Source organism: Phoca vitulina, unplaced genomic scaffold (genome assembly GCF_004348235.1).
Source record: "Phoca vitulina isolate PV1807 unplaced genomic scaffold, GSC_HSeal_1.0 scaffold10, whole genome shotgun sequence".
Taxonomy (NCBI): domain Eukaryota; kingdom Metazoa; phylum Chordata; class Mammalia; order Carnivora; family Phocidae; genus Phoca; species Phoca vitulina.
Window position 1 is genome coordinate 36,975,119 of NW_022589713.1, and position 12,894 is coordinate 36,988,012.

Here is a 12,894-nt window from a genome sequence, read left to right on the forward strand (position 1 = left end):
AAAATGATCATTTAAAAAAAATAAAACCATTGCTACATTTCCCAGCATTCCCTGCAACTCCATGTGGCCATGAGATACAAGTGGAACTTACTGGATGGCATTTCTGGGAAGACTTCTTAAAAAACAGGATAGCAGGGGACAGCCCATTTTGCTTTCTCACCCCACCCCCTTCCTTCCTGCCATCTCAAATGCGAACATGACAGCTCAAGCTCAGCATTCATCCTGACCTATTAGGTGATTCTGAGAATGGAAACTGTGTCCCGAGGATGGGAGGACAGCAGCACGGGAGCTCCAGACAACTCTGTGGAACCATCCCACTAGATCACTTACTCAAGACATCTACAGGAGAGCATAAACTCTTGTGTTTAAGCCTCCTTTACTTTTGTCTTCAGTTATATACACTGAACCTTATTCTAACTTAAAAAGAAAATAATAAACAGGTAATTTTAACCTAAGTATTTTATAAATGAATTGCATCCTCTTTGAAAATTCACCAAAAGCTCATAAACATTTACATATATAATATAGTTTTAAAGAAAACAATAATCTTTTAAAAATTTTGGAGGCTCAATTCAAACTAGTGTTCCAGTTAGTATACTAATTAAAGAGTCATAATTTTTGTCAAAAAGTAAACATAAAACCAGTAATTTTGCCATAAATCAGCACTGAATAATCAATCCAAACTATGAAAAAAATCCCAAGGCTTAAACCCAGTTGTCTGTAAAGTTTTAATAAATGCATTTCCATAAATACTATGCAATATAATAAGGCATAAATTATGTTGCTTTCTCTCAAAAATGAGAGGGAAAAAAGTAGTTGTGAGATCTCTATTTAAACACACCACAATATTCAAAATGTGTATCTTTCTTCTTATCTTTGATTTTCAAACAATATTCTTAATGGGAAAACTGAGTAGGGTACTAAAATCAATACAATCATCTATCCTATATGTTCAGTTTCTACTTTTCCTTCTTACTAATAGCATTGAGCTGGTTATTTAAAAAAATCAAATTCAGAATAAAATATTCATGTAAATCTCTGTATACAAATTAACTAATGGTACATGATACCACATATTAAGACTAGAGTTTAACAGTACTTTTTATAAAAAGATTGAAGTCCCTTTTGTCATTATGTATATGTCAGATTATTAAAATGTTAAAATTAAAATGTACACTACAATGTGCTTATGTATTTAATGTGCTTGTGTTACCTATGCTTTATCTATGTTTTAAACACTGCTAAATTCTCTCACTGTTAAAAATAAGTACTCATGTGCTACGTAATTTTTAAAAGGTTATTGTTGGGTCAGGGCTTTGGAGAGGCAACTTAAGTTGGTAAAATGGGTAAGAGCTGATGTTTTGAACAAGTTACCTACTAACCTCTACCTCAGTTTCCTTATTTGTAAACCGGAAATAAAAGAAGTACCTACACTTCATAATAATAAGGTTCTTAGGAGGATTAAAGGAGCAGATTCCTGTAAAGTGACCACAAGAGTGCCTGCTACTTGGTACGAAATATTAAACAACAAGTGAATAGCGTAAATTACCTCTTTCTCTTTTTTCTTTTTGTCATCTTCTTTCTTTTTCTTACTTTCTGGCATGAGATCATCAAGCCAACTAAGTTCTCTCTTTGTGAAACACAGATCCATGAGTTTGCGTACAAAGACTAATGCAAGAACCTTAAAAAAGTGGGGGAGAAACTATTAAGTAACATCTAAAAATATATAAATTATATCTAAAGAGAAATAGTATCAAGTCATAAATAACAAAAAAGTACTTCATGTATTTTATTTAAAAATCACTTCAGGGGTCCCTGGGTGGTACAGCTGATTAATCATTGGGATTCTAGGTTTCAACTCAGGTCATGATCTTAGGATCATGATAATGAGCCCCACCTCGGGCTCCACGCTCAGCAAGTAGTCTGTTAAAGTCTCTCTCTGCCCCTCCCTAAGTGCACGCGTGCACTCTCCCTCTCTCTCTCAAATAAAATAAATTTTTTAAAAAATAAAAATCACTTCATACACCATCTTATTTCAAAGGAACTGAGTCACATATTTATCTTTCAAGCTTCCTGCTCAAAGCAAACATATAAAAGAAATGGCATTTTTAACCTCTTCCTATATAAATCCCTTGCATTCTGCATAAAATTATAAAGCAGATTAAACACGGTATCTTCACAGTACAAGATTATTAATTTTTATGATGACTTTAAATTATATACATTATATAGGCAGATATAACTTTTTCTTTTTTGAGAGTGTGTGGGAGGGGGGAAGAGGGGACAGACAGAGAATCTTAAACAAGCTCCATCTACGCCCAGCACAGAGCCCGATTCAGGGCTCGACCTCCTGACCTGAGCGGAAATCAAGAGTAGGATGCTCAAATGACTAAGACGCCCAGGCATCCCTAAATAGATATAAATTTAGAAATCTCTTAAGCAATGCAATAGAGAACCCATTTGCCAATATTAGGCTTAGATTTTCCAATCATATATATGAAAAAGATATACCATTAATTTGTTTTCCTCTAACTGCTACTAAGGTTGAAGATATTTTCAAATGTCCATTGGCCATTTGGGTTTCTTCTGTTCTTACCATTTTCCTTATTACTATCTTTTGCCTGGTTTTCAAATGCTTTTGATGACTTTTATTCATGAATTCATAAGAGCTCTGTGTAGTTCAGACAGAAGCATTTTTTTTTTTTTTTTTTTTTTTTTTTAAAGATTTTATTTATTTTTTGACAGAGACAGCGAGAAAGGGAACACAAGCAGGGGGAGCGGGAGAGGGAGAAGCAGGCTTCCCGCAGAGCAGGGAGCCCGATGCGGGGCTCGATCCCAGGACCCTGGGACCATGACCTGAGCCGAAGGCAGACGCTTAACGACTGAGCCACCCAGGCGCGCCCAAGACAGAAGCATTTTATCTGCCTTATATGTTACAAATGCCTTCTCCCAGTTCACAATCCAATTTTACTATGTTCATATAAAACATTTAATTATCATGTGGTCAAATATATCTTTCCTTTACAGTTGGGTTTCCCTATCTTCTTTGAAAAGTTACCCTCAATCACTGGACTATATAAATATTTTTCAAAATTTTCTACTACATTTTAACATTTAAATCTTCAATTCATTCATGGTTTCTTTCTGAATATGGTATTGGTTACAGAAGCAACCTTAGCTCCCATACACAGTCAAATCTTCTAAGACTATATACTAAATTTTCCCACATAGATGAATTATCACCTTTAATGAAATAACCTGTTCATGGTATTCAAGTGGTAAGTTCTCATATATTCTGATAAATTCTGGACTCATTAGTCTATTTTTCTGATTTTTGTCTGTTCCCATGCCAATTCCATACTGTGTTAGCTGCACTGACTTGACAGCAATTTTTAAATATTTAGTTATCACAACAGCATGGTATCAGCACAGGAACAATCAAGTCCCTCACCCCAGACCCAACCAGGAATTCTTAATTAGCTTTGTTTTGTTATTCCTCTGGTATTTATTATATCCTTATTTTTTTCATTAATATGCAATTTACATATAGTAAAATAGAAAAATATCATATATACAGTTTGACACTTTTGACAAACATACATATTCATGGAACCCACATCCAAACAAGATACAGAACATTTCTACCATCCATGTTGTTATCTATGACTCTGGCATTTATTTTTCTCTATAAGCTTTAAAATTATCTGGTTCACACTGACAACAACCTCCCCGAATACACACAAACACACATGCAAATAAAACTCATAAAATTCATACTTGGAAATGAATCTTTACAATACTAAGTATGCAAAACAAAGAACATGATATATATTCCTCTTTGTTCAGGTCTTAATTTTATGTACTTCAACATTATTATGGATTGAATTGTGTCTCCATGAAAGATACACTGAAATCCTAACCCCCAGTACCTCAGAATATGACTTTATTTGGAAATAGGGTTGTTGGAGATAAAATTAAGATGAGGTCATACTGGAGTAGGGTGGCTTCCTAAAACAGTATGTCCAGTATCCTTATAAAATGGTCATATAAAGATACAGTGACACACAGAACACTATATGACAAGGTGGCAGTTTGTGGAGTTATACAGTTGCAACACAATGCCAAAGACTTTCAGCAAACCACCAGAAGCTAGGAAAAGGCAAAAAACGGTTCCCTTACAGGGTACAGAGGGAGCATGGCCCCATCCACACCCTGACTTCAAACTTCCAGCATCTAAAGCTATCATTATAATAAATTTCTTTGGTAAGCCAATGAGTTTTCTTGTAACCACCCACTCTAACAGCATTCTTACTAATTCTATTAGGGGCTTTTAGTCTTTTTTCATTTGAGTCGTTTGAGTTAATAGGCAAACAATCACATTATCTACAAATAATGTTATCTCTTCCTTATAACAAATATTGTATTATTCTTATATCACAGTTAGAATCTTCACATCAAATAACAACAGTAATAGTGTGCTTCCCTATATTAGAACTCAGTTACAAATTTTTATTCACAGTGACTGCAATTTTATGTCTTTCTATCTTTATGTTGGTAATTCTTACTTGCTGCTAAAGTATCACAGTCTATTTAATCATGATATATTACTTATAGAAACATTGTAAATTTATTTGTTAATATCTTAAGATTTTTTGCACTTATATTAGTGAGAAGTCACCATCATTCTTTTGTACAACTTTATTAGGCTTTGGTATTTAAGATCTTGCTAGTGTTTCATGAGAAAAAATGCAGACGTTTCCATCTTTTCCTTGGTCTACAGTAAGTCAAGAAGTACTGGAATTAAATGTTCTTAAAACTCAGCTGGGCCTGTGATCCAAGGGCAGATCTTTGGCCGTTTTTCCAGTCTCTTGTATGCAACTGAGTTATACAGATCCATAGATTTTATATTTCTCTTTGGGTTAATTCTCAGAAATGTATGTATGTATAGAATGGAAATAATCCATCTCCTCTAGATCAGTGGCAGGAAAACCACAGCCCTTGGATTAAATCTGGCCCTACCTGTTTTATATGGCCTGTGACCTAAAATAGCTTTGAAAGATGCACATTTGGAATTGATTTGATGACAGGGAATACTAACTTTAAACCTCAGCCTCAGCCAAGTGAAATACTATCCTAAATGAAAAAGAATTCCATTCTTCTCATTAGTAGTCTTTCATTTTATTTTAATTTTTTTAATTAACATTATTTGTTTGTATTGTTTTGTTGTATTGTATTGTTGTATTATTTGTTTCCGGGGTACAGGTCTGTGATTCATCAGTCTTACACAATTCACAGCACTCATCATAGCACATACCCTCCCCAATGTCTATCACCCAGCCACCCTATCCCTCCCACCCTCCTCCACTCCAGCAACCCTCAGTTTGTTTCCTGAGATTAAGAGTCTCTCATGGTTTGTCTCCCCAAGATGAAACCGGAGTAGTCTTTCATTTTAAAAAACTGTAAAATTACTTTTTAGATTTCACCAATAAGAAATTATGGAAATTTCTCTCCTGTTATAGAAGTGCCTATATATCTTGTGACCTACAAAGCTGAAAATATTTACTATTTGACACTTTACAGAAATAAAGTTGGTCAACCTCTACTCTAGATGTATAATATTCCTATAGATTCATGTAGTATTTTCTTAAAGCCCTTCAAATCTCTTTCACAGCTGTGATTGCATATCTTTTCTCTTTCTTAATCTTGTATATTTTGCTCTCTTTTCTTCTTTACTCAAGCTTGGAAGGAGTTTATTCACTATTGATTTTTACAAATAAAAAATTTGGTTGCATTTTTTTTAAGGCTTCTTGAATAATATATGTAATGAAGGGTATACATTTTCCTTATGAAATTTAGGTGTCTCTCACAGACTTGGTTAAAAATTCTCTGCTGCAATACCTACAATGTTTTTTTTTAACTCAGTTTTCAACCCAGGGATTATTTCAGCATTTAATGTCTAAATACTTTAGATTTTTCTAGTGCTTTTCATTATTCATCTGTAACTTAATTTATTTGTGATCAGCAAATGTAATTACCTGCGTAATTTTTATAGCTTTTTAATTTTTAAGATTTTCTTTGTGGTCGAGTACATAGCCAATGTTTACATGGAATTTACAAAAGGATGAATATTCTGTTTGCAAAATGCAATATTCTGTGGTAATTTAGTGAACCATATTGTCTTATTAATATATCATCTAAAATCTTTATTATTTTTTAACTTCTAGATCTGTTAATTTCTGAGAAAGATGTATTGAAACATTCTATTAAAGAACTAAGCTGTTCCAGTTGCTTTGCTTTTTTACATCTGGTTATCATCTTTGTCCCATAAATGTCCTAAACTCTAAAGTTGTTTAAAAATACAAAACAGCATTCTATAGCCCAAGGACTAACAAACAAACAAAAATATAGAAAATAAAAAGCAAATTCAGTTTCTAAAGCGACTGGTTTAATAGCTATGAAAGGGCCAATTCATATTTCAAAACACCTAAGGTGCTTAAAATGGGCTATTTCCTTTCTCAAATATAAATATTACTAATACATTACTATATTATAGTACTAAGATAAACGTTAGTAAAACACTGTTGAAACACACAGGAGTGTTATTAACTAGTGACAAAGTCTGAAAAAGTTAGAAGAAAAAAAAAAAAAAGCCTTACCATCATGGGAAAAACTACCGCAGCAGCTGAAGCTTTTATCACCCACAAAAGAACCAGACAAGTGAGCTGAATGACTGTGAAAATATGGACCTTCCAGAGAGGCACGTAACGAAGGTATATCAGATCGGGCTGATGCTTAGCAGGCATTCCAAATAATTTTATACGGTCAAAAAACTATGTATTGAATGGAAAAACAAAGCAAGAAAAAGTTTTCAACAAAAGTATCATTTCTGCTACTTAGGAAATTATATACAACCTTAGCGTTTTGTGATTTAAACTCTAATCCTTGATATGTTCTGATAGTATAGGAGAATATTTCAATACAGAACATCTGGACCCAAGGAGAGGAGCAAAAACCAAGGCAATCATTCTAATTTAATGCAATTAATTTAATCAGAAAACGCAAATGAAAATGTCTTAATTTGTGGGATTAAAATATTTAAATAAATTTATCTGCTATAATCAACTGCACAAGGCATTTACTTTCTTTGACCTTGTTTTCTAATATGTACAATAAGAGAGCCACAATTTCCTAGGTTCTTTCCAACTCTAACATTATCAATTTTATAAAATAGCCTGAAGTAACAATTACTAAACTTTCACCCAATGAAAAGGAAACAATGAGCAAACTCCTGGGTCTTTTTAAACTTTAGTTCCCTCATTTATAAACCAGGAGTAAGATCTCACAAAATTGTAAATGAAAGTTGTAAAAGAAAAAATTAAAAAAAGAAAATCAAGTGAGTTAATGAGATCACTCCTTGACCAGTGGAGGGGAGATCCAGGACTACTGAAAAAAATAAAGATGCTGTCTCTGAGAAGCCTTGCCAGCACCAGCGGTCAGCTTTCCCTGATAGGAGGTGGCCACGTGGTGCTAACAGTGCTTTCGGAGCCCAATGTTTAACAGGAAGAACTTAGTAAATTTTATCAGGTTGTTTTCCAGGAATTATTATCAACAAGACAAACAGAGTAGGGAAATCACTGGGTTCTAACCCTGGCTCCATTGCTTACTTGGTTACGAACCATCCATAAGTCCCTCTATTTCTGTTTCCCAGGTGACAAAATTAATATTTCTTCCTTGCCTGCTGCTTAACAATGTTTTGAGAATCACAGAAAATAATCTGTGTACTAGGCTTTATAAACTGTATTGCACCACACAAATGGCAAGTATTAACCATTCCAGTCCTCAACATGCCCCCTTCTTACTATACTAATCTTTATCAATAGTTACAGGGCCTTTCATTGGCTTCTATTAAAAATAGGTAAGGATGATCTCCTTCATGAGCTCATTGAGGGAAAAATGTATAGTAAGCAATAATCACTTGGAAAATGTGGATTTGAAGTCATCAGCTAACCTGCCTCCCAGAGTATCAGAGTTGAGAATACATCACTACCATCATAAAAACAATCTTTGCAAATTTAAAATATGTTTTAAGTTTTTCTACAAAATTATTAACTACTTAGGACTTGCCTGGATTCCTTTTAATGAGGAAACTCCCATATAAAGGAAAACACCATACAGGACAGGCATTGGAATAAACTGTAAATAAAAGGACCACAGTTAGAACCCATGCTACTAAAACATTTTCATAGTAATAAAATACACAAAAACATAGTGAGTACCTATGGAGACAGAATTAAAAGATCTTTCAGTGATGAGATCTAACTTTTCTATAAATAAGAAAAATGCTAATAAACGAGAGCCTCCTTGAAAAACTGTCTCTCTCCTACATGTTTCTTCCTGAAACGGGAGAATGTTCAGTGGTTAAGAATATGAGCACTACAATCAGACTGCTTGGTTTAAAATGGAAGTTAACCTCTTCTTGAGCCTTAACCTCTCTATGCCATAATTTCTGTAACAGATTGCATGAAGATTAAAGGATCTCAAATACTAAACTACTCAGAAAAGCACATGGTGCCTATCAATCAAAAGCTTTAGCCAGGAATTAAAATAAAAACAATAAAAAATTTTTAAAAGCATTAGCCATTATTATTGTTATCCCTACCATATAGTAACTACTATACAATAGTACCATTTACTGATATAATAATTGAACTCCACTCCCAAAGAAAGTCCTTATTACTTTGGCAGTTAGAGGGATCCCAAATGCCTACCTACCATGCCTAGGCATCCTACAGGAAAGCCATTAGCAGGCTCCATCCACCTACTCAAAAACCACAAGCAGCACTCTCACCACCAAGAAAGAGAACTGCAAAGAAAAAAGACCTAACAGCTACAGAGGAAAACCACATTCACGCTCTACTGAACAACTGCGTATGTCCTTCCTAAGAAACCTAGGAGGAAAAAGTACTACAGGAAAAGAAGAAAACATGTTAAAAATCTAATAAGTACCCACCCTCAGGAAATTTCAAGAAAATATTTTATCCATAAAGCAACTTCAGAATGCTAGGAAAAATAAATAATCAGAATGAAAAAGGCTTCTAGAAATTTAAAGATATAATTATCAAAATAAATAATTTTGTAATAATGATTTTGATGAGACTAAAGAGACCTAAGAAAAACAGGAAATTTTCATTAAGAGTGAGGGCACAGGATAGAAACATGAGAACATTTCCAGAAGGTAAAATATCTGTCTACCTGAAGTTGAAGAACTATCTAACAGAGAGAAGAGAAACTAAACACTGGCCAAACATTTCCATAATCAAAGGCACAAGTTTCCAGAGAACAATGGCCCATAGCGAGAGCGGCAGGGTGAATGAAAGTCCTTATCCATATATCCACCTAAATATCCTAGTGAAATTGCAGAACACCAGGAGTAAAAAGGAAGTTTTGGTAGCTTCTAGCAAGGAAGAAAATGCCTCTGAAATTACAAAAACCAAATAGGTATCAGACATTTTATTCGGACCACTGGTCTATAGGAAACAATGACTTTAAGACTCAAAGAAAAATAATTTGAACACTGAAACATACGTATATCTATCAATCAAATGTGAGAATAATTTGAAACATGAAAGAACTCTGAAAGTTTACCACCCATGGCACCACATATGAAAAAATTAGGAATTCCTTTAGCAATGCAAAAAAAAAAAAAAGATGTAAGAAAAAGAAATAGTATATGCAATTCTTTTTTTAAAGTAAGGGAAGGTAATAGGTGCTAAGAAAACTTATTGGGTCCTAAGGCTTGGGCAGTTACTCTTCAAGCAGCAATAGGAGCTTAGGGAAATAGGGTATATTTCTGCCTCCACTCAGGCAGATCGGACTGCTTAGTCCTCAGTGAACACATGTGTATCATCATAATACTGCTTATGTGTTCCCAGAGGGTTTACATTTTTATAATTTAACTTACAGAAAAAGCATGGACAGTTTAATTATAATTACAGCACAAAATGCAAATGTTGGTAATCATTATAATAAAACTAAAAACGCAGTCAACCAAAGGCAGGTGATGGAAGGAAGACTGGCTGGTGGCCACTTAAGTGTGCTAAATCCTCATAAAACATCCGACCTTACATGACACACTCCCAAGGTATTTAGTCTCAGGACCCCTTTATGTTCTTCAAAGGTATACTGAGGACACGCTCCCCAAATACTTTTGCTTTTGTGGACTCCCAGAGGTCGTCCTTAGACTAAACTTAGGCAAAGAGACTCAGTGTAAAAATAATAAAGCAAAAAATAAAATTATAAAAATATGTAAAACTATAATGGTTGTAACCACCAATATAACTTAAAAAAACAAAAAAGTTCAAAAGAGTTTACCTCTGGAGAGTTGTTTTTGGAAAGTAAGGGAAAATAGGGAGACTAAGTTTTCATTTTAGGGCTTTCTTGATGTTCTATTTGAATTTTTCTGCCTATATACAGTCAATACTTAAAAAATTTTAAAGGCAACCTTCCTTAGTAAGGGACAATATCCCTGTAAGAGTGCACTAAATCTTTCTCCTCTTTTGTCAAGTACTTCTAACAATACACTCACCACAATGCAGTAAATATCCCTTTACCTATCTGTTTCACCAACTAGACTGCCAAGTTCTGAAAAGCAGACAATAATATATCCTATTTATTATTATTTCCTCAGTCTTAATAGCAGAGTAAGTACTCAACAAGTATCTGGTGAATTAGTCAGTTGCTAGAAAGTTCATAAGATGAAGGCCAAAGAATTCTAGTATTTAATTTTTTTAGTTAATATAATAACATACATACACAACACTCCAAGTATTGTCCCCAATTTATAAATGTACACAACTCTTTACTTAATAGTTTTCTTTGCAATAACTAAAACACCAAGGGAAAAAATGGAGTTGAGCTCTTCCACAATGAAAAGAAAATTTCAGATTAGATACTTTGCTACATTTGCTATTATTATGTTTTTTAATCACTAGATTCATTAGGATATGTATAGTAAAAACCAGATGTAACTAAAAGATATTTAACATAAAGTTTAATTTCTTGCATACTTCATTTATATTAGCTGTTCGTTTGTTTTTAAGATTTTACTTATTTATTTGACGGATAGAGACACAGCGAGAGAGGGAACACAAGCAAGGACAGCGGGAGAGGGAGAAGCAGGCTTCCCGCCGAGCAGGGAGCCCGATGTGGGGCTCAATCCCAGGACCCTGGGACCATGACCTGAGCCGAAGACAGACACTAACGACTGAGCCACCCCCGCCCTGTTTTTGTTTTCTAATGAGCGCTACTACCTTTATTTCATTTAGTTGATCAGAAAGAATACATTTATTTAATTAATAGCAATTATTTTCACATTTTGGTCAAATAACTATGTCAAACATATTTCACTATTACTTCCTCTAAGATGCCTATAAAATCCTCTGGGTATATTCTTCTTTTAGATCATAACTAAGCCATGGATTAACTCCTTCCAAAACTCTATAGTCTTTAATACTATCCTTTTACGGTATTTCTAAGATGGACACATCTAACACTGAAATGCCTCCCATACTAAACACCATATACTAGAATATTATTTTCCAAGTAAATTCCAGGAAATGAAACTAATTTTAGATATTTTCATGTTTCATTTTCATACAACCAAGTATAATTTTATGACAAAAAAGATTTTAAAATATTGCAATAGAGATTTTACCTTTAGTACTGAAGTCATGAATACAGACAGGCCCATTAGAATAAAAATCATTAGCCCTGTAACTCGCTGTTCACGAATTCCCAAAAACTTGGGTTGTTCCCCTGGAGCAGAACATTCAGATTCAACTTTCAAGCTGTTGACATGACTTATTGACAACACTGTTGCAGCCACAAACCATGGAAGTCCCATGATAGAGCAAACTCCCAACATAACACCAACCATGAGCAAATCAAGGTGATAGCCAGCTCCTTTCTGAAAAGTGAAATGAACATGAATATTTATAAGTCTGAACTGTTCTTTTAGGTTAAAATTCTGTATCACTTTATAAACAGAGAAAAAATTAATTTTGATCTCACATCTTTTAATGTTCCAGTCATTATGAAAATACCTCAAACTCTTGAAGAAATTACAAAACCTGACACAAAATTTTAAAATTACCTTCAATTTGTGCTCCTTTCTGTTTATGATTACAGCTGTAATTTGTTGATCCATAAAGATGAGAATGGTACAAAGCAGAGCTGGGATAGCAGCTATTAATAAAGTCCACCAAGGATTTTCTCCCAATGGGCTTATGATCCAGCCCCTACTTGGATCAGTAGGCTGTTAAAAAATTAAAGATAAAAAGAAAGAAGTTTCTTCCTACTGCACAAAACTTCTACAACATAGGCTGTGTCTATTCCAAGAAATTCCAAGCGATTAGAAAGAACTAGATTAAATCTTGGAATGGATGGTGAATTATCTGCACAAGAATGCTTCCCATCCCTCAATGCAGGTCCCTTGGCCATGGAGTCAATCTTTCCAACTAGAGGTGGAATCCATTTCCTCCCCCTTGGACCTAGGATGTCCTTATGGTTTACTTCAGCCAACAAAATAAAGCCAAAGTGATACTGTGCGACTTCTGAGTCTTGATCTCAAGGGAACTTGCAGCTTCTCTAACCTTCCTGAAACCCTGAGATTAAGCTGTTGAGTAAGCCTGGATAAGCCTTCTTGAGGATGAGGTACAATGTGGTGAGAGAGAGAAGGGAGCCAGTTACCCCAGCTGCTTCAGCCATCTGATCTGAGTTCCCAGACATGGGAATAAAGACATATTACCCCCATCAAAGCAATGGATGACTGCAGCCACATCAAAGATCCCAAACCAGCTTAGTACCAACTGCCACCTATTTATGAACAAGTAAGGG

The 12,894-nt window shown here is 34.4% G+C and overlaps 1 protein-coding gene across 10 annotated transcripts in view; it reads right to left on the reverse strand.

The window, feature by feature from the left end:
* The window catches only part of SLC4A7 (solute carrier family 4 member 7), a 105,426-nt gene that overhangs the window by 9,878 nt on the left and 82,654 nt on the right, over positions 1-12,894 (reverse strand). For all 10 annotated transcript variants that reach the window (XM_032408841.1, XM_032408840.1, XM_032408833.1 and 7 more), the window contains 5 exons: positions 12,152-12,313; positions 11,714-11,965; positions 8,125-8,193; positions 6,657-6,830; positions 1,550-1,681 (listed from right to left, as the gene is read on the reverse strand). In XM_032408841.1, coding sequence (XP_032264732.1) covers positions 1,550-1,681; positions 6,657-6,830; positions 8,125-8,193; positions 11,714-11,965; positions 12,152-12,313 — 789 coding nt within the window. The remainder of the gene's footprint in view (positions 1-1,549; positions 1,682-6,656; positions 6,831-8,124; positions 8,194-11,713; positions 11,966-12,151; positions 12,314-12,894) is intronic.